Genomic DNA, 22,721 nt, shown 5'->3' with positions numbered 1-22,721 from the left:
TATAACATTATCTAAATGTTTCTAGTACTGTGTTTTGGGAGATGGTCTCTTATACCTGCCACAGAAATGAGAGGTTACCTTGCCCAGTGAAAAGCTACGAAGATGAAAGTATCAGATTCTTAAAGTTTTTTTAATTCATATCTTTTAATCAAGATCAGGAAGTTTTTCTTTTAAGATTTGTGAATCAGTTTTCAAGTATCAGTACATAGAACTTTGATCATCAAATAATTGTCAAGGGTGTGTTTAGGACTATTAGTATTTTATAGTTTGTTTGTTCTGTACCCTCCCCAGGGAGAAACTTTGGAAACTTTGACCATGGCTACAGTATGTCTCTTCAGTGCACAGCCTCAGCTGGCCGACCAAGTCCCACCATTGGGCCATCTTCCCAAAGTTATCCAGGCAATGAATCATAGGAACAATGCCATTCCTAAGAGCGCAATTCGGGTTATCCATGCTTTGTCTGAAAACGAGGTATTGATAAATCCATTTAGTAGATTATAGCTCCAGAATTTATCTCTGCTCCCTTTTCCTGACGAATGTACATTGTAGTATGAATCTTTTCCCTACTGTGTGCCTTTCTGCTTATGAGCTACATGGTATAACTAATAGAAGACTGAATATATTTTTTTATTATAGTATTTACTGTGCTATATAAAATACTGTTACTCTACAAGTAACCTTCTCTTTTGGGGCACTTAGCTGTGTGTTCGAGCCATGGCATCTTTAGAGACCATTGGTCCACTGATGAATGGAATGAAAAAGCGACCAGATATTGTTGGTCTAGCCTGTGAAGCAATTAATCGAATGTTTCAGAAGGAGCAGAGTGAATTAGTAGCACAAGTAAGTGACTTCTAGCTTCAATACTATTTTAGGAAAGCAAACACACCAGACACATAGGTTTTTACTTACCTAGCACTGCTTGGTTTCCTTGACTGAGGTTTGGCAGAGAGGTAAGTTATGGGTTGTGCATGCATGATTTTATATTTTATACACTCACATAGACAGGCACAATGTATATGTACACTCAGACAAGGTGGGCCAGCTGCCAGACATCTTACCAAAGTTTAAATTAAAAATTTTTGTTGTCTACTAGGCATCTATTCTTAGCTTGCTTTGTAAAATTTGCTGCACCCTCTTTGGAAAGATTCATTCTGTTTTATTAATTTCTTTGTTTATTAAGTCATATTTAAGAAATATGCCAAGATTTTCTTGGTCCTTTTCAAAGAGACTACCCACCTAATGAAAATAAGTCTTGGTGGATCCCAGTGTAGACAGACACTGAAGGAACAAAAAGCATACAGTAAATTAAAAACCATTGTGTTAGTGATCTTTTTAAAATATAACTCTTAATATAATGGGGTTACTCTTTATCCCCAAACCCTTTAACAGTTTTCTCATTACCTGCCAGATGACCAAGTGACATCTAACATCCTTAGCCTGAATACAGAGCTCTGCATCTTTTTTATCCGGCCCTCCTGTTCTCCAAGCCCCTTTTCCTCTCAAATGTCCTCTTCCTCCTCCGTCCCCCATCATTTAAGCAGGTTAGAGGTCCTGGGTACATCTCAAGGATAATTGGGTGCTCTGATGCTCAGAGTTACAGTTGGTTTGGAGGGTTTGTTCTATTGGAAGGAACATGAGCTAGTTCTACCACTTGATGGCTCTGTGACCTCAGGCATGATACTTAGCCTGATAGTGCTCAGATTCATCATCTGTAAAAGAAGGTTATGACTACATCACAGGGTTGTTATGAGAATAATATTGGTAAAAAAAAAAAAGTGCAGTCACTAAATGTTAATTCCTTCCACATTTTTCCTTTGAGTTTCAGGGCGGGCATTGAAAATTGTGTGAAACCAGAGTATTATTTAGCTTTTAGTAGGCTTATAGGAAATGTATGGTGAATGCATAGGTTGAAGTTTTAAGAAAATGTGAAAAAAATATTAAGATATTCCAGATCTTGTTGTGCCTGTTCGTGTAGTGACATTAGAGGAGGCAACCCAGTGTAGTGGCTGAAAGCTCAGTTCTGCCTGTTGTAGATCTAGGTCTAGATCCAGGCACTGCCTAGTGCTGTGACTGTCAGCACGGTCCATCCTTTGTACATTGATTTTTCCCATCCGTAATAAGAATTGTGCCTACATCATTAGGCGTTGGGAAGATTAAATAAAATATGTATCAATATGTATTTAGAACACTTGATGGCATGTATTAAAATCTTACTGAATAAGAATGCCATTATCATTAAATACTTTTTAAAAATCTTCATTTGTCATTAAAATAAAGCAGGTTGTCCTCTTCTGGGTGTGGTCCTAGGGGTGAAATTATTTCTTCAGTGGATGGTTTACATTGTTTCCAGCATGTATGTATACTTAATATTGTCTTCTAGGCCCTGAAAGTAGACTTGGTCCCGTACCTCTTAAAATTACTTGAAGGCATCGGCCTCGAAACTCTGGACAGTCCAGCAGCCACTAAGGCTCAGATTGTTAAAGCTCTCAAGGCAATGACGCGAAGCCTGCAGCATGGAGAACAGGTGAGTCTGCCGGGGCTAACTTTGATCTGCCAGTTACAGCAAGGTGTTCTCAAAGCAAGGGTCTTGGCCAGGGGTGATACGTGCACCTCTGCTCAGGTTCTACTTACGAGTGAGATTCTGTTGGCTGTAACTGGAGCTGATCACAAGACCAACGATGGACTAGCATAGCTGCCTCCTACCTAACCAGTGAAAAAACACAAACCATATACTCAAGTAGTTGCCCAGGAGTATTTTCTTTCTGTATAGTGATAGCATGTTATACATTTCAGAAAGAAAAATGCTGAAATTCTTCAGCATTGAAGAATAGTATTTAGTGCTGATTAAGTTTAACTTTCAGTTCTAGGAGTTATTGTTGGATAGTGATAACCACATTCATGGAACATTCCATAGTGCCATATAAAAGTTACAGAACATCATTTTTGTTCTGTCTTCTTTTTTTTCTAGCATGTGTAAAGTGTTAGTTTTCTTTTTTGTTGCATAGATATATATTAATGTGTTTCAGCTCATGCATATGCTTCAAGCCAGTTCAGTAAATCAATTTTCCTCCTTGGTTCCATTCATTTTGTTGCTTCTGAGGAGTTCCCTGTTCAGTGTTACTGGATAGCCCTATCTACTAATATTCTCTCTTTTTCCCAAATTGAGGTGAAATTTAGGTAACATAAAATTAATCATTTTAAAGTGAACAGTTACTGGTATGTAGTGCATTAACGGTGTTGTGTAACCACCACCTTATCTAGTTCTCAAAAGGAAACTCGACCCATTAAGCAGTCATTCCCCTTTTCTCCCTCCCCCAGCCTCTGGAACCACCACTCTGTTTTCTGTTAGTTCTATTTCAGGTATTTCGTGTAAATGGAATCTGTGTGACCTTTTGTGTCTTGGCTCCTGTCACTTAGTATATTCGTTAGGTTCATTCTTGTAGTGTGTGTCATGCGTTTTCAGGCTGAAGAATCGTCTAGTGTATGTATATACCACAGTTTTTTTATCTGTTCATCCGTTGATGGACATTTGGATCGTTTCTACCTACCAATGGTTTAAATTGACTTAAAGCCTTCCTTTGGTGAATCCACTCATTGTGTGTGTGTGTTCCAACTAAAGAAACATTTTTACGCCTTTGTCCATTCTATTGGTATCATTTGAACAACTTAAAGTGATATTACAGAAGAGAGACAGCCCATGTTGCTGTGGTCATTAACTGTAGATGTACGTGAAGTACTTGGGGGGCTTTGCCTGTGTGCTCTGAATGCCCAGCAAAGCCCCTCCTTTGCACACGTGCATACTGTTGCCTTCCCCAGACTGTCTCAGAACTCTGCTGATGGAAGTAGAAGAGTACCCCAGACACCCACCTTCCGCTGCCAGGGAGAGGAAAGATGTGTGCTAGTTTCCGAAACAGGAGCTCCTCCACCACCTTGACAGCCGATCACTTGCACTGTTGCTTCTTTCCAGGGTTGGGACAGGGGATCTCTCGGGCTCACATGGCCCCCATGTTTAGCTCTGCTTTAGTGTTCACCACTGAGTCATCAGGTGCGGTCTCTCCCACTGGCCTGGAAGCCTTTCAGAGACAGGCTGTCTTTCTCACCGTGTGTCCACTGTGTGCACCACATGCCAAGTGCTCAATAAATATTTGGTGTGAATGTCGATATGCAAAAGATAATCTCTAAGTTGGAATTTCCTAAACTTTTCAAAAATCTTTGTCACACAGGAAGAAATATGTCTTTCATCTTAGTTTAGTAGACATTTACACACGTTATTTCTACTCGTGTGTGTGTGTGTGTGTGTGTGTGTGTGTGTGTGTGTAGCTTACAGAACAGTATTTATTCATTTTACATGTGATACTCTGATGTTTTCTATATGAACCTCTTTTATTTTCTGAAGTGTGTTGGTCACAATCCTCTTAATTGATTTCATAAACTTCTAACAAGTCACAACCCATAATTTAAAAGATTAGTTTGAGTATTAGTTTGAGTGTGTGGCATCTTCTCCCATACCCTTTCCTTGGGAATCTTTCTGAGCCTATACCACGCGGTCAGCCCCTTGTTACGATCATAAGAAAGTTCCTGCTCACGTTATATACAAATCAATAAATTGTAGGTTCAAATAATAGAGTCCACGTTTAGAAGGAAGACTGGCTCAGGGCTTCTTTGGGTCTGGTTTAATGAGGTGTACCTGGTATAGTGTGTTTGAGGAACGCTAGGTTTCGTTCATCTTTGGGTCTTTCCTGAGCTGTACTTCTTCCTTTTGTCTTGGAAGTTTGCTTTTTGTCTTTAGTTTCATCTTTCACTATGCAGTCCTTAATTTATTTATGTTTAAAGAGTTTGCTTTACTTCCCTAGGTGAATGAAATCCTGTCTCGTTCTTCAGTCTGGAGTGCCTTCAAAGATCAGAAACATGATCTGTTTATTTCTGACTCACAAACAGCAGGATACCTCACAGGTAAATCACACCCACCGGTTTACCCTAAGACATATGGCAGAAGCTGCTTGCACCTTCCTTTTGCCCTAACTAGACTAAAATAGCATTTAGAGTAGTGGTTCTCGACCTTCCTAATGCCGCAACCCTTAATACAGTTCCTCATGTTGTGGTGACCCCAACCATAAAAATTATTTTTGTTGCTACTTCATAACTGTAATTTTGCTACTGTTATGTCTTAGGTGACCCCTGTGAAAGGGTCGTTCGACCCCCAAAGGGGTTGCGACCCACAGAGGGTTCTCCTAGGCTACGACCTGTGTGGAGGTGCTGGGGCCAGGCAGTAGGCCTCTGGTTTCAGCAGGGCAGCAGGTGAACTGCTGTGTGTGACGTGTGTGCTGATGAAACATGGGCTCTGCTCAATTTTGATCAAATTAATTAATGGTGTCATAGGTTACATTTGGAGCATAGTTGTTTACCTTGAACATGTGAAAATTGTGGCAAATAGCTAATCAGAACCAATAGTATCAGAAACATAGTAGCATCATTCCATTTCTGTCAAAATAACAGGTTGAGGTTCCAAATATGTAGACTCACACATGAGCTAGTTTTCCAAGTTTCCAGTGATTAACTTGTACTTTTACTAACTATTTCTGGATAGTCCTTTCAAGGGATGAAATATGTGGGTGTCATAAAGGAAAGGCTGTTTTACTGCTTAGGGATCAAAAGGTAATACAGTTTTGAAGCTTCAGAACATCTGTCCATTTGACACACTAATTGCAAAATAATTTTAAAATACTCATTTTCATATTGGCTTCTGTTTAAAAAGAAAGTCCCGCAGTATATTGCTCTATGCTGAAAATGCAGTGTAGTCTCTGGTATAAAAGTTTTCAGTTGAAATTAACCTTAAGAGTATGAGGTGGTCCTTGCCATCTGCCTGAAATTGTAGTTGGCTCTTGAACAGTGCGGTTTGAACTGCAGCTCCAGTTCTATGTGGATTTTTTTCAGTTGGCCCATGCAGTTCAAACCCAGGTTGTTCAAGGGTCAACATCAAGGTTGGGAATCCGTGTATGAGGAGGATCAGGTGTAGTTATACTTGGATTTTCAACCATGCGGGAGGTCTATGCTTCTTAACCTCTCATTGCTCAAGGCTCAACAGTATGTGAAAAATGTCAGCACTAACTCCTCCTCTAACCAGAGATGATGTGGGTACATTGAGAGACAAAACATTATTACCTAGTGTTTCTCACACCAGTGTAATTGTTTTAATTATCCTGATTGCTAGTATAGAAGTTTATACATCATTAAGACTTAATCTTGAATATTCATAAATAAGGACTTTGGAGAAAGTTTTGCTCGGTTTTCATTTTAGAGTTAGTTGTGATACATCTTTTTTCCCCGCAGTGACCACTTGAGTATTAATCCACTAAGATTTATAAGCAGAGTTGAGGTGTATGATGTGCTTTGGCCGCTGGTCTTGTGTGTGCATGGAGGGCAGAGGGCCTCAGGTTCCCTCTGACTTCTCCATCCTGTCCTGCGACTTCCGTGGAAGGAAGGACCTGGAATATGATCATAGTTGGGTCCATATCTCTATCAAAGTTGGGGTAGAGCTGTGGCTTCTCATTGGGAACTAAAAATGTTACCTCTTTAGACTCTTACATAGTACCTCATTTTTGTGGCATTACAGGCATTACTTTATATGTAGACTGTTATGATTGGAAAATCTGCCTTATTCTAACTAAGCATGAACTAGTTTAAAATTTGGCCCTAAAAAATATTAAGGTGTAGCCCTGGCCGGTTTGGCTCAGCGGTTAGAGCGTCGGCCTGCAGTCCTGAGAGACCCGGGTTCGGTTCCCGCTAAGGGCGCGTACCTCGGATGCAGTTTGTCCCCGGCCCTGGTCAGTTGTGCGGGTGGCAGCCACTCGATGTGTTCCTTTCACATCGATGTTTCTCTCTCTCTCTCTGTTCCCCTCTCTCTCTCCCACTCTACCTGAACAAAAAATGGAAAAATGTCCTCGGGTGAGGATAAAAAAAATTTAAAAAAAGAATATTAAGGTGTAGATGATCAGCTTCCCTGCAGAAAGGCCTCTTCTCGTTCTGTGTGTTGTCCATTGTAGTTTATGTTCATCCACTCAGCTGGCTGGGATAGACAGCCAGTGGTCTTTGGCTTACAGGCTGTGGTTAGGACACAGAAGAGGGGTTTATCTTCAGAAACGTAGGCTTCCTTTAGAAATCATTTTGGTCCTCACCTTCATCCAAATTCCCTAATAACTATAGAGAAAGAACGGGAGTAAAGATTTCCATCTATGCCTTTCCCTTTACTTGGATCTCTGGGGTGGCTTCTGAAATGTGAGCAGCAGCTGTGAGGAGTTGTGTAGGGATGAAAGAGGGTTAGGGAAGAAGAAAGGCTGCTGTGTACAGATGTCTCCAAGTCCTCGGGCTGGCTCAAGGGGCAGCCGGTCTCACCGAACGCCAGTCAAAGGGGAGATAAGTCTCAACCCCGGAAGGCCTGGTGCTACTGCGACCATTCTGGAGGCCGTTGCTGGAGCCTGCAGGCATGTCAACATTTAGGAGCTAGAATTGGAGATGAAAACATTTTACTTATACATATTTATTCAATTAGAGGCATGTGAAATAGTTAACTTGGCTTCCTAAGGTCATTAAATCTGAGAGAGCATACAGTTCTTGGGACTCTCCTCAAACCAGTCCCTTAGTTCTTTTCAGAGTTGGCTGTTATTGCCTTTTGCTTTTCTTTTTACTTAGTGATGTTAGAAAATGTGAGCATTGCTAGAAAAGATTCCCTGAGGTCATTGGAGGACATTGGCTGCTGAGGTAGAGCTTCCTTTTTCTCTCTCCCCCACTGAGAAGCCCGAGTTCATTTTCACCAGCTTGTGTTCCTTCCAGTGCTCCATCACGGCAGCCAGCCCCATGCCTGGTGTTCTTGGCTAAGTTTCCAGCTTTTCTCTTTCTTTTCACGTCTCACAGCCTTGCTCGCTGTTGCCACGTGTTGCATTTCTGGCAACTCCTGCTCTTTCCTCCGACCCTTCTCTGGAGAGCACAGCTGCTCTGTCCCGTCCTAATGACCAGACTGTAATTCCTGACCCCTGGAAACCTGCCACGCCCTCACAGAGGCCGGGATGTGAGGGAGGGGGCGTCTCAGACTTCAGTTACAGAGATACCTGGGAATTGGTTTGTCTTTCCTAAAAAGGGAAGTGATAGGGCTAGAATATTCTGGATAATCCTTGGAGACCATGATTTCACAATTTAGATTTTAGCCCAGAGGTTCCCAAACTTTCTCTTTTCACATTTTTTTCCATCTATCCCTAGACAAAAAGAAAACTGAATAGTTAAGTTTATTAAGTGGTTATGTACAATACCTTGAAAGTTGTTGGTATGGTGCCAGCAGATGGCACTGTATCAGGACTTTCCAGCAGTGCCCTGTGAGTTTGCCCATGTGCCTCAGCACAGTTTGAGGACCACAGCCTTAGCTCATTTTCTGTATGTAGCATTCATGATTTGGTTTTGTAATCTACTTGTTTGATGTGAACCAAGTTGAACCCACCGTCAGAAGCGCTCAGAAACTAGACCGATCTGGAGTGTTCAGGGTTCTATTCCTAAGGGTTACATGTTTGGTGAGACCTATTTGCTAGTTTCCTAGTGATCTTGCTACTGCCTGAGGTTCACAGAGAGACAGGTTGGTGGGCAGTGCTGTAACAGCGTGGTGCTGTTGCTCTGAACCACCTTGTGAGGGAGGGGTATGTTGGCCCAGTGGTCTTCCTGAGCAGGCTGTGAAGCCTGGTGTCCTGCCTGGTGGAAGGCAGGGGTGGACAGATGCAGGCTCACGGGGCCTTCAAACAGGAAAATGTTCTAAGATTTTTGAGTTGAAGGTTTCGAGTGCTAGGTGCTTGCGTGGCATGTTACAGCTCACACAGGCTGAGTCGTCCTGGCCGAGTAATCACCTGTGAGACGCACAGTGTGCTCAGTGGTACGCGCCGTTTCACATCCTGGGACAAATGCTTGCGGGGGAAAGCAAGATGATCTGAATCGTGTCCTTTGTCCAGCACCAGCCCCTGTTACACCTTGGTCCTCATCAAACTGCTCTGCTGTGTGCGCTTCCTCACAACTTCCCTTGCTGCTCACACTTCTTTTTTCCCTCAGGTGTCTCTCCCTCCCTTCTCGCTGGCAGCAGCCCCCTTCACCTCAGGAGCGGGCTTTAGATCTGCTCTGCCAGGCAGCTTGCTAACTTCTGTGTAGCTCTCAGAAGCAGGTAGAGAACCATTTTGCTAAATGCATGCCACTTCCACTGCCTTTCTAGTCCTACCCCTTCAATGTGCCTTAGCTGTGTGCCTTGTTTGCTACTATTTAAGCTGAAAGTATTGCTCAGTATGCTATTATGCTACAGCGTGTCTTGCAAGTGCTCTGTACTGTTTGTGCAGTGATTCTGAGATGTAATTAAATGTCTGCAATGTTTAAGAGGAGCTACAGGGCCGACGGCCATTTGTGCTCATAGGACACATGTTGATAAATGCTGGCCTTAGAGCATCTTCATATAGTAGAGACTCTTAGAGTCAAGGAAGACACAAAACTAACAGTGATACCTGTTCCCATAGCATTCTCGTTTTGACCTATGACATGTCCTGAGCCTTCCTTTTCTTTGACCTTCGTGTAGCAACCCTTACTCATTTGGTGTTACTTGCTATAATAGCTTTTTTTTTTTTAATTGCACCAAATGAAAATAGGTTAACTTGATGGATAGAAGTGTTTTTGTTAGGAATTTCATCACGTATGACTTTTGGATGGGTTGACTGAGTTTCTTTCCTCTGTTTGTCCCCGCCACCCCCTTCTTTTATGACATAGCTATCCTTCATGGCCCAGGATTTTTTTTTTTTTAATTGAACTTCCCAGATGTGAGAAGGGAAAAATTTTCCGTATTTCCTCAGCAGTGTTACTGTCCAGCATAATTTTTAACTTTGTCACATAGCAGAAGCAAACCATGAAAATGGTACTTGTTTGTTAAGGGTTAGATGTACATTTAGGTAATCCCAATAGATGATCAGTTTCTTGTGATGGGGTAGTTCATGGGGTTCTGGCCAAGGTTTTCACATGATTCTGCTCTCTAGAAGGTGAATGTTTTCCTTTCTCTCTTGCAGGGCCTGGAGTTGCTGGCTACCTTACTGCAGGGACATCCTCGTCAGTCATGTCTAACCTGCCACCTCCCGTAGACCATGAGGCAGGCGACCTTGGCTATCAGACTTGAAACCTTCGTGAGAGACATTAAAGGCTGAAGGCCAGTCAGTGCCCCGTCCACATTCCTACAGATGATACGTTGAAGCAAACTCTTACTGCCTTTCTCCTGGTTTCATGACAGTGTTATTCCTTTTTCTATGAATATATTTTTATTTAGGAAAAGTCAGTGGTTTCAATTGCATCACACGATAAGAAAGCACTCTGTGGATCAACCTAAGTGGGTACACAAGAACTATTTTCTTGATGTATGTAAGCACATTTTGTTCCTTTATATCTGTTTACAAGACTGTGAATCAAAAAGAGAAAACTTTCTTCCTAGTTTTTATAATGTTTTTTTTTTTTTTTTTAATTAGCGTGACTGTGGGGTTGAACTACAGTCTACAGAAATTGGGCTAAGTCACTTGTCCCTGGAAAAGGGCATTTTCCTCTCCTGAATTGAGTCTATGTGGCTGTCCTCCTCCCATGGTCAAACACTATTAGGGTTTGTCCCTGCATCTGTTCACTGATACCCCCAATCATTAACTCCCGAGAGCTCACAGTACGCGTCGATATATATAACTGGCTTCACCAAATCGAATGAGAAAGGAGCTTGAGCAAAAAATTTAAAAACAGATGTCAAAGATGTTATGTAAGAGATTAGTGTAATTGTGAAATGTTCTATACATTATCAAATATATAAAGCTTTCTATATTGAATGTACATTATACAGATCATTCATATGTGTACATAAAATTTTAAAAATAAAGGGAATTGACTGCTTTGTTAATGAGATATATTTGTTCCAGTTTAATTTTTCCCTTTGATTACCTCATAAATCTTTTTTTCTGAGGAGATTTCTTAGTAGTAGGAAACACAGACTTACGTCCACAACCCCTCAGACAGACAGCGACAAGATCTGGTCACTTCTAACTCCCTAACTCCCTTCAGTAATGTATTAGCATGTCTAAATTTCCAGGAACAGCGGGTCTCGTTTATTTTCCATACAATATTCAGGAATGGGGTGGGCGGTCACAGTGTGATCACAAACTATAGGAAGACATAAACACTTTAAATACGTACAAAAGCTTCTTAAAGAATGAGGAAACTTCCAAGTTGCCTTTGAAGCGAGAACCAAGTGTCTTCCCCGGTGGTTGTGAGAAGAGCAGGAATGGAGACTCATAAATCGCTGATCCAAAATTTCCATCAGATTTATCGTCTCCAAAGATTATGAAGTGATACAGCCATGTAAGTATTTTCATGTATAGTAGGGTTTTAGTTTCCAGATAATACTCTGTCATAAAAACATGTTCACAAAAAAGAAATTATAACACCTAACTTGGGGGTAGGTGTTTTGGGAGAGTAGAAATCAATGCAGAAATATGTTTTCCTTAAATACTAAAAGACTATAAATATTGTGAATATTTAACAACATTTAAGGACCCATTAAATTAATCTATGATCATTGATGTTTGAATGCCAGTAATAACTAATCTCTGTTGAACATTTACTGTATGCCAGGCATCATATAAAGTGTTGTAACTGCATAACCTCATTTAATCCTTGGAGCAAATCTGTGGGCTTGATGACGATATCAGTCCCATCTTCCAGGTGAAGAACAGCAGGCTCAAAGAGGCAAAGCAACTTACCAGAAGTCACACAGCTAGTGAGTAATAGAGTAAGAAATCAAAACTACTTTTATTTGACACCAAAGTCTGTTCTGAGCCACTGTCTTAAGACAGCAGCAATTGCAAGCAAGTATATGTGGGAAAACTTGAGTTTTTTGTTTAACTTTTTTTTATTGTAAACTAAAACACAGATACAAAAAATCTCACTGAAAGATTAATGAGTCATTATAAGGCAAGTCGCCCTTGAAACTATCACCCCGGTCAAGAACCTTGCTAACCCTCATCAAAATCACAACCTCTCCCTCCAAAAGTGACCACTTGTCTGACGCCTCCTTGTGTTCCTTCATAGTTTAATACCTAGACACTAAAGTTTGGTCTTGCCTTTTTTCTTTTTGAAATATGTCTTTGAGTCTCTTAATCTTCAGGCTCCAGAACCCCATAAGAGAGAACATTGTGAAAGTCTGGAAAGATTACACCACTGAAGATGCCATTGTTGTTATACAAAAAGCGGTGAAAGCCATCAAGCCTGAAACAGGACATTCCTGCTGGAGAAACTGCCCAGATGTGCATGAATTCACAGGATTTATGACAGAGCCAACCAAGGAAATCACGACAGAAGTTGTGGATATGGCAAAGGTGGGTGGTGACGGGTTTCAAGATACAGATCTTGGAGAAATTCAAGAGCTAATAGACACCACACTGGAAGAATGAACAGAAGACAGCTTGATGGAGTTGAGTGTTTCTGAGTCCGTGCCAGACGATGAGGAGGAAGACAGAAGAAGCAGGGCCAGAAAACGGACATCAGACAATCAGGCAGAGGGTTCTGATTATTCAAGACTGTTTTTGATTTCTTTTATGACATGGACCCTTCTGTGGTACAGGCACTGAAATGAAAGCAAGTGGTGGAAGGAGGGTTGGTACCATATCGAAACATTTTTTTTAGAGACGTGAGAAAACAGAAAAAAAGTTAGAAATTGTCATGTATTTACATAAACCGAGTGTGCCTCCCTCTCCTGCCTCCTCTGTACCTCCTCCATTTCTTCCACCTCAGCCCTGAGGCAGCAGCCTGACCCCTTCCTCCCCCTACTCCTCCTCCTCCTCCCCCTCCTTTCCCTCTCCCTCCTTTCCCTCCTCCCCCTTCTTTCTCCCCCTCCTTCTCCCCCTCCTTCTCCCCCTTCTTCCCCTCTCCCCCCTTCTCCCCCTCCTCTTCAGTCAACTCAGCAGAGAGACGATGAGGATGAAAACTTTTGATGATCCACTTCCACTTGCCGAACAGTAAATGATCATCAGGTTGTGCAATTAATAAACTTACCTTTTAAACTGTGTGTTCATGTGGAAATCTAATAACTGCATGGCAGGAACTTTGTATCATCATCATGGCCTAAGTGTTCATTGTGTGCAAAACGAGACTCATATGAGAGTGGATAGTCTATCCTTACATAGGCAAGGTGAGTGTGTATATATAAAATTAGTAATATGTTAGTTTTCTTATTTCCTAACTTTGCTTTCAAAAAATTACATTACCATACTCTCTCTAACTGGAAAAACTGCATATCAGCCTATCATCACAGGTAAGTGTTTTTTTTAAATACGTAACAACTCTGTTGTGACTAGGACTGGTTCACTGTGTGCTGTAAGAGTTTGGAGGATGCTGTCATCAGTGTACAGCTGTGCTGCCATGAGCAAGGGTGCTGATTGCACTGGGCTCCCATGGAGCAGTCATTGCTGCTGTGACTAGGACTGGTTCACTGTGTGCTGTAAGAGTTTGGAGGATGCTGTCATCAGTGTACAGCTGTGCTGCCATGAGCAAGGGTGCTGATTGCACTGGGCTCCCATGGAGCAGTCATTGCTGCTGTGACTAGGACTGGTTCACTGTGTGCTGTAAGAGTTTGGAGGATGCTGTCATCAGTGTACAGGCTGTGCTGCCATGAGCAAGGGTGCTGATTGCACTGGGCTCCCATGGAGCAGTCATTGCTGCTCTGTCTCTCTCTCCCTCCCACTCTATCTGTACAAAAAATGGAAAAATATCCTCGGGTGAGGATAAAAAAAAAAAAAAAAAAAAAAAAGAAATAGGAGTACCTTTTTCACATTTGTAATTTTTGATGTTGTGTTAGTAATACGTATAACATCTACAGTTTATCATGTAAGACAATACATAGGTAGTAACATTTATTCTGTAAACAGATGACATAAACTTACAGTAGTGATAAATGCGATACCCCTTTTCTCATGATTTTCTTAACATTTTCTTTAGCTTACTTTATTGCAGAAATACAGTATATAATATATATGACATACAAGATGTATGTTAATCAACTTTATATTATTGGTGAGACTTAGTTAATAGTAGGCTATTAGTAAAATTTGAGGAGAGTCAAAAGTTATATGCATATTTTCAACTGTGGGGGGTATTGGTACCCTAACCCCTGTGTTCAAGGGTCAACTGTATCTTTGGCCAGTGGAAGCGTCAGTTCCTGAATTCTTTTTTTTTTCATTATTGATCTTTTTTAGAGAGAGGAAAGAAAGAGAGATAGAAACATCGATGAGAGAGAACATTGGCCGCCTCCTGCATGCCCCCCACAGGGATCAGGCCCACAACCTGGGCATGTGCCCTGACCGGGAATGGAACTGGTGACCTCTTGGTGCATGGGTTGGCGCTCACTGAGCCACACTGGCCACACCAGTTCCTGAATCCTTTTTATTTATTACAAAGAATTGTTTACTGTGGTAAAGTACACATAAAATTTATTATCTAAACCAGTGATTTCAACCTTTTTATCTCATGGCACACACAAACTACTAAAATTCTGAAACACACCAAAGAATATATTTTGCCAGACTGACTAAAGAAAGGTACAATTTTTACTCATTCTCACCAGATGGCTATTGTGTTAGCTGTTGTCATTTATTTATTTGACGGGCTAAAGGAAAAGAGGTGAGTGCTCCTAAGTAGTCAGATATTGCATGTTTTAAAAATTCTTTTTTTTTTTTTTCTTTCAAATCTTTATTTTTGGATGTAAAATGTATTACAGATGTTCCACATTTTTCCCCCATTGACCCCCTCCTCCCCACTCCCGCCCCCCCTCACCTTTTCCCACACTATTGTCTGTGTCCACTGGTTATGCATATAAGTTTTTTGGTTTATTTCTTCCCACCCCCCCAACCCCTTTCCCTTTGAGGTTTGTCAGTCTAGCAATGAATTTGTACTTCTTAATCCCTTCACCTTTTTCACCCATTCCCCCAACCCCCTTCCCAACTGGCAACCAACAAAATGTTCTCTGTATCTATGAGAATGTTTCTGTTCTGCCTGTTCATTTTGTTTGTAGATTCCATTGTTGATAGATATGTATTCATTGCCATTTTGTTTGTTCATACACTTTATCTTTTTCTTCAAAAAGACCCTTCATCATTTCATATAATAACGGTTTGGTAGTGATGAACTCCTTTAACTTTTTCTTGTCTGGGAAAGTTTTTATATGTCCATCAATTCTAAATGACAGCTTTGCAGGATAGAGTAATCTTGGTTGTAGGTTCTTGGTTTTCATCACTCTGAATATTTCTTGCCACTCCCTTCTGGCCTGCAAAGTTTCTTTTGAGAAATCAGCTGACAGCCTAATGGGTACTCCCTTGTAGGTAACTAGCTGCCTTTCTCTTGCTGCTTTTAATATTCTCTCTTTGTCTTGAACCTTTTGCATTTTGATGATGATGTGTCTTGGTGTGTGCCTCTTGGGGTTCATCTTGTTTGGGACTCTGTGCTTCCTGGACTTGTATGTCTGTTTCCTTCACCAAGTTAGGAAAGTTTTCTGCCATTATTGTTTCAAACAGGTTTTCGATTTCTTGTTCTCTCTTCTCCTTCGGGCACCCCCAAGATGCAAATGTTGGCACGCTTGAAGTTGTCCCAGAGGCTCCTTACACTATCCTCATTTTTTTGGATTCTTTTTTCTTTTTGCTGTTCTGATTGGGGATTTTTTGCTTCCTTATATTCCAAATCGATGGTTTGCTCCTTGGATTTACATACTCTATTATTGAAGCTGTGTAAATTATTCTTTATTTCAGTTAATGCCTCCTTTAATTCTAATTGTGTATCCATGATTTCTAACTGGTCCTTTTTTATGCTCTTGAGGCCCTCCCTAAGTTCACTGAGGTTCTCACTAAGTTCATTGAGCATCCTTATAAGCAGTATCTGTTAGGTTGCTTATCTCCATTTCGCTTAGTTCTTTTCTTGGGGTTTTGTTCTGTTCTTTCATTTGGGACCTGTTTCTTTGTATCCTCATTTTGGCTGCCTCACTGTGTTTGTTTCTGTGTATTAATGAGAGGTATGGGGCTCACTGAGACCAGATGCTGCTCGTTTGAAAGAACTTAGGAAAAACCTGAAGCAGGATCCGAGACCAGCCAATCCTATGGTTAAGCAAGTGGTAACAGCTTGGGTGGGCCTGAAAGTTGTGTGGAGTGGGGCGGGGCCTCAGGGAGTCACCAGGGCGGGGCTACCAGTGTGAGCCAGGTTGCTGGAGTCCCAGATATGGGGGCTGTCTGCCGCCCCTAGGAAGGGCTCACCAAAGGAACAAAGGCCTCTTACAGTACGTTTGTCCCCGAGGAAGCCCCCTCTCCAGCCCTCGCTCCAGTGCCAAACAGCTCAGTTCTTCCCTGTATGTCTCTGGCGCCCCTGGAGCTGCCTCCCCTCCAAGCTTAGAGGGAGAGAGTCCGATAAGTCCGTGCGCGGGCCCTTTAAGGAGCTGCCTGGGGCTCCAGCCACCTCAGCCTCCCTGAGCCTCAGTTTCCGCTGGTTTTTCCAGCCAGAAGTTATGGGGACTTCTCTTCCTGGCACTGGAACCCTGAATGGGGCACCTGGTGTGGGATGGGGACCCCTCAGTCCTCAGGAAGGACCTTCCCAGCCGCGGGAGCCTCCTGATTTTTATCCACCACACGTGGGTGTGGGACCAGCACGTCTTGCTGCCCCCCGCCGCCACCCCTCCTCGCACCGCCTCCTGTCCTACCGGTCTGGTTGTAGCTGCTTTTTTTTTCTTAGTTCCGTAGTTGTACGACTTCCATTCAGCTTGATTTCAGGCGGTTTTGGATGATGGTTGTCCTGTAGTTTAGTTGTAACTTTGATGTGGTTGTGGGAGGATGCGATACAGCGTTTACCTACGCCGCCATCTTGACCGGAAGTCTGTTTTAAAAATTCTTGCTGCACACCTGTTGAAAATCACTGATTTAAACCATTTTTAAGTGTACAGTTCCATTTTATTAAACATATTCACTTGTGCAATCGTTGCCACCATCTATTTCCAAAACACTTTTCATCTTGTAAAACAAACTCTAAACCCAGTAAACAATGTCCCCCACCCCCACTCCTGTTCCCCAGCCCCTGGCAAACACCATTCTGCCCTCGGGCCATGTTTTAACTAAGTAGCTCATATAAGTAGAATCATACAGTATTATCATGTGTGACTGGCTTATTTCCTTGTGAAATCAGGTTTTAAGTGTGGGCGACCTATTCAAAATTCTTAAACCAAGTAGGGAATACAAAAAATACTTGTAGATTAGATTTAGCCCAAGGGGTTTTCAGTTTGCCGCCTCGGGGAAAAATCGGAAGTTTCGTTCCCTTGAAATAAAGTAGAAATTAGTGGTTACGAGAATGGCGATCACTGTACTTTCTGTCTAATGAGTTCGTTGTTAAGTCCGTTGTATTTTTAAATGACTGAACTGCCCTTGCAGCATCAGGTGCACTCTTGCTGCTCCATAAGGGGAGATAGGGCAGGACTGCGGAAACTCACTGTCATGGACTGGATGTTTGTCCTCCACCCCCACCCTTTCCTCTACTAAAGCCCTAACCCCCAGTGTATTTGGAATTGGGGCTTTGGCAGTAAAAGGGTTAGATGAGGTCATGAAGGTGTGGCCCTCGTGATGGGATTAGCATCCTTATAAGAAGAGATAGCAGACTGCTCTTGGTCCCTTTGTGCAGTGAGAACTCATGAGCACACAGCCAGATGATAGCTGCCTGCAAGTCAAGAAGAGGCCTCGCAGTGCATGCTGCCTTGCCAGAACCTTGGTTTCAGATTTCCCAGCGTCCAGAACTGTGAAATAAATTCCTGTAGGTCAAGCCCTGGTCTTTTTTTGTTTGTTACAGCAGCCTGAGCTGACTAATACACTGTGCCGCCTAGAGGACCAGTAGCAGAGAGAGAGGAAAGTTTGCTCTTAGATGAGCAAGACAAGGGGATGATCAAAACCAGAACCACCTGGCCATTGAGCAGAATTGGTATAAATTCAGCTTAAGCTGTTTCAGAAACAGCTTTTTCAGAAGCTGTTTCAGAAACAGTCTGTCCTGAAGCTGGGACCGGGGAAGGAGGGGCAGCAACCCCCCAAAGCTAGTCTACAACACACCAGAACAGAATTGGCACTAGGTTAGAAGTAGGAACTGCCTGGCTCCTGGCTCCTGGGTGTGTTTCCAGGTTTTTGTTTTGTTTTTTAATGTATGTGGGAAATTTTGCGTATCCAGGTTATATGAGAATCCGCTGGATGCTCAAGGACCTAGGTGTTGATGCTCAGTATTCTGTCCTCATTTACATCGACCCCGAGTGGTTGTGCAGACTTTGAGTTGAATTCTGTGTCTCTCTTGTGGTCTTGTCACCTGATCTGTTTCAGTGAGAGCAAGAGGGAGGCAGCTGGTTATCCTGGAGCCAGCCTGGGCTCCGGAGTCGGGCCGACCTGGCTGCTCAATGTGTGACCTTCAGTGTGGGTCATGACACCTCCTTCATGTCAAGAGAAGAGAAAGCCCCCGAACTGTTCATAAAAGTCTCTGTTGTATACCCAAATGAGAACTAATGTTCCTGCTTACATTTTATAACGTTGAAAAGGTATATGGTTTATATAACAAGGTTTCTGGTTCTCCAGTGGCTGGCAGTCTGTGCAATCTAACATGCGTGAGGAACATTGGCCTCATGTCCTGGGCCCTGCCAAGGTGGACATGTCTATGAGCAGGAGAAGAGGAACTCCTTGTCTCCAGTCTCTCTTTCAGGGAAAAGTTTATGAAGATGTGGCTTGGAGTAGTGAAGGAATGAGTCATGTGTCTTCAAAAAGGAAGGTCATATGGAAGTAATTGTACAAATATTTAGTTGTGCATAAATTCAGTGATGTTGCTCCAAATAGTACTTAAGCTCAACCCCCAAGTCTCACAATTTAATATTTTACAGGACTCAAAACAACCCTTTGTGGACATGTATTTGGTTTCCTAGCATTCCAAGGCAGGAAATGGAGTAGATTTTCTTGGCTTTAAATGGGAGAGTTGGTCAGAAACTATCTCGTCCACCCTCAAACGATCAAGATGAGTTCAGAGTATTTATGCACCTCTTGAGTTTAGAGCAGAAAACTTGATTAGCTGCTGCAGAGCTGGATGATGGAAAACCTTTGAAGTCAGACCTTGGATTGAAAGCACACAAGTGTGTACCTCCAGACAGCAGAGTAGAAGCTTGAAAGAGGCCAAAACGGAGGGGGGAAAAGGCGATTGGAGAAAAACAGAATGAAGGAAGAAGAAAAATGTTGAAAAAGAAAGCTGTCATTACTACACTTAAGGGGTAAACATTACATCCACAAAACAGGATGCTACTTTAAAAAATACTTTTTTTCAGAGCATTAAAACCAAGTCTTATAAATTTATATATATAAAACAGCAGAACTGGAACACAATGGAATGCACTGAGAGGTTAATTTGAAAAGTCTCCTGAAGCAGAGTAGTAAGAGAAAAGGAAAATGAGACCCACGTTAAACAACAGGCCCAGTCCTGGAGGCTCTTCATGCAAAAAACCTAGATCCAGACAGAGGTTTGGGATTTGAAAAGGAGCTCACTCTGCCGGGTGAGAGTACAGTGAGACAGCAGCCTTTGGAAGTGGAGATCAGAGCCCTGGGCAGATACTGAACCTGCTGGTTCCCAGATCTCGGACTTTAGTTTTCAAAACTTTGAAAAATAAATGTGTGTTGTTTTAAGCTACCAGTTTGTAGAATTTTGTTATAGCAGCCCAAGCTGACTAGATGGGTGGAGGACACAATGACAATTTCCAAAACTTTCCCAGAAAGGAAGACTACGCTGAGTGCCCAGCCCAATGAATGAAAATAAGCCTGTACAAATGCAAGTCGTTGCGAAATTTTACAATGTGAAAACAAGTAGTTCCTCTAAATTCAGGGCATGTCTGGAGAAGGGGATATTTCCTAGATAGGAATAACACTGGATTTCTCAACAACACTTAAAATTGGAAGAAAGCATGATGCCTTCAGAAGTCTAAGGGAGAAGGATTTCCCAGCCCAGGATTCTAGATCCTGCCGAACTACCAATTGAGTGTTGGGGGACAGGACTAACGTTTCAAACACAAACAAACATTTACCTCCCGTGAGTGTTTTGTAAGAACTCCTGAAGGGTGTTCTCCACTAAAGCAAAGTAACCGAGAAAGGAATCTGGGATTCTCCAGATAGTGGTGAGAAGAGACCCTAAATTAAGACAGCCGCTTATAGCTGATTTAGAACACAACCAGACCAGACTGGAGCAGGTCAGAGGCTCTGGAAAATTCTTCAAGATGAAATTGATAGACAACCTATGTGTTTGAATATCCTGGGAGGAGGAACATTGACGTACCTGAGAAGAGTTCAGAAGAGTCAGACAGCAAAGTAATCATAGTACATGCAACACAGTAAGGTAAGGTTCTAGCTGATGCGTACATAATTACGGTGCCAATGGGATTATATTGGGACAATGAAAAACGGGGTGTGTGAGAGAGTATGTCACTTCTGTGGGGGCTGAAGATGAAAGACAACCGAGTTTTCTAAATGAAAAAAAATCAAGAATGGCTATCACAATAAAAATCAATGAGAAGCAGTTGAACAGACTATATATGAACAGTAGTACTTTATTTTCAAGGTCAACTTTCCCAAATGTGATGACTGTATTATGGATAAGTGATAGGATGTCTGCAACTATTTCTCCAGTAGCAGAGAGAAAGAGAGCAAATGTGAATCTAGATAAGGGTACACAGTTGTTCATTATGTTGCCAGAGGAAAGAGAGTTCTTCCACGGTGCTGTAGGAAGTACAGGGTACACATACAGGAGGATCTGAGGTCGGGAGGCAAGGTTTATTGGAGCGAAAACAAAGGCCTGCCCCAGGTACACCATGCCTGGTGTTTCTTCCACAACCAGGCACTCAGCTTCCTCTCCCTGTGGAAGAAGTCCAGCTTCTGAGGCACAGCCCCTCATTTGCTGCCACCAAGCCCAGGAGAAGGGCCAGGACCCAGAGTTGCTGCGCCATTAGTCTGGCACCCGTCCGAGGCTCCAGCACCATGTCTGCTCCCCTCCAGCTCACGATAGGCTACAGGATAGGCTACAGGGAGAGAGCACCAATGCCTTGGGTCTTGGTTAAGCTTTGATATCTCCTTGGTTTAGGAGAGTTAAGCTGTGTTTGTTTTTATTCCTCACCAAGGATATTTTTCCACTTATCATCAGATAGAGTGGGAGGAAGGGAGAGAGAGAGACAAAGAGAAACATCTGTGTAATAGAGCCACATCGACTGGTTGCCTCCCGCACAACCTGACCAGGGCCAAAGACAATCTGCACCTGAGGTACGTGCCCTTGACCAGAATCGAACCCGCGACTCATTGGTCCCAGGGCCAACGCTCTAACCACTGTGCAAAACCGGCCAGGGCGAGGTAAGCTATCTTTGAAACTATCCAGTCCCTTTTTGGAGTCTTCTGGGGTCTTGTGCCCTTATCCTATCTGGTCTTTTTCCCAGGCTAGGCTCCTCCCCTTTTTGGTTGTCATTATGGCTCCTACCACGCATGCCTCATAGTTTTGCTTCCTATCTGGCTTCCCCTGTGCATGCACACAGCAGAGGAATCTCCCCCTCACTGTTTACCCCACCCCATTAATCTGGGGCAGTGGACAGGGTGTTCTCTGGGGTGACTGGAAAGCTGGTCCTCCCTCCCTACTGGGAAGGAGGGAGGAAGGGAGGGATGTTGATCGCCTTGACCAAGCAATGCTGCAGGTCCTGTGAACTAGCTTCCTAGTTAATCCATCTTAATCCTTCTCTTTCATTAATATTAACTAGCTGCCTTCTGGAACAATTATTCTCTTCATGTGACTTTTCCGAAAATGTAAACTGTTTTCAAAATAAAAGCAGTGATGAGTAGTGTAGCTGCATGGCTTAGGAGTGGATTGCCACGCCTGTTAACCATGTCCAAGGATTGCCTATGGGAGTGGGGAATTAGCATGTTGGGAGGAGGAACTGATGTTTTTCATTGCTGACTTCAAACAGTTATTTGACTGTTGAACTCTGACTTGTACATCTTTGATTAAAAATAAAAACTAAGTTTTTAGAAATAAATACACAATAAGGGGAAATTAATAATCAGCAAAACCAAAACTTTAAAAACAGCTTGTTGTACATACAAACAATGTGTAGGAAATATAATTAAAAATAGTATCCACAAGCATAAAATAGGAATAACCTTAACATAAAATGTGCAAGATTTTTATGAACACTGGCCCTCTACTGAGGGACATAAAGGAATTCCTGAATGGAGGACACGCCTTATTCCTGGGTAGGATGATTGCTCTCAATCAAAACGTCAACAGAGTGAGTTTGTGGCTCACTGGTGAGAATACTATAAAAATATAGGGAAGAGCCCTGGCTGGTTTGACTCAGCGGTTAGAGCGTCGGCCTGTGGACCAGAGAGTTCCGGGTTCGGTTCCTGCTAGGGGCACGTACCTCGGTTGCAGTTTGTCCCTGCCCCAGTTGGAGTCATGTGGGTGGCAACCCCTTGATGTGTCTCTCTCACATCAATGTCTCTCTCTCTTTCCTCCCCCTCTCTCCTTCCTGCTCTATCTGAAGATAAATGAAAAAAAAAAATGTCCTGGGGTGTGGATTAAAAAAAAATATGGGGAAGAAAATGAATAAGGAATTGCTC

At 42.5% G+C, this 22,721-nt stretch overlaps 1 protein-coding gene across 2 annotated transcripts in view; it reads left to right on the top strand.

Moving 5' to 3' along the window:
- DNAJC13 (DnaJ heat shock protein family (Hsp40) member C13) overlaps positions 1-10,944 on the top strand; it is a 117,099-nt gene extending 106,155 nt beyond the window's left edge. The window contains exons 52-56 of one of the 2 annotated variants that reach the window (XM_036266123.1): positions 292-471; positions 700-840; positions 2,381-2,524; positions 4,854-4,953; positions 10,077-10,944. In XM_036266123.1, coding sequence (XP_036122016.1) covers positions 292-471; positions 700-840; positions 2,381-2,524; positions 4,854-4,953; positions 10,077-10,183 — 672 coding nt within the window. In that variant the 3' untranslated portion in view covers positions 10,184-10,944. The remainder of the gene's footprint in view (positions 1-291; positions 472-699; positions 841-2,380; positions 2,525-4,853; positions 4,954-10,076) is intronic. The other variant, XM_036266124.1, reaches the window with a different exon arrangement.
- The last annotated feature ends 11,777 nt before the right edge of the window (positions 10,945-22,721 follow it).

This window comes from Molossus molossus, unplaced genomic scaffold (assembly GCF_014108415.1).
Source record: "Molossus molossus isolate mMolMol1 unplaced genomic scaffold, mMolMol1.p scaffold_m16_p_18, whole genome shotgun sequence".
In the NCBI taxonomy this organism is placed as follows: Eukaryota; Metazoa; Chordata; class Mammalia; order Chiroptera; family Molossidae; genus Molossus; species Molossus molossus.
This window is presented reverse-complemented; position numbering and strand designations above follow the sequence as displayed.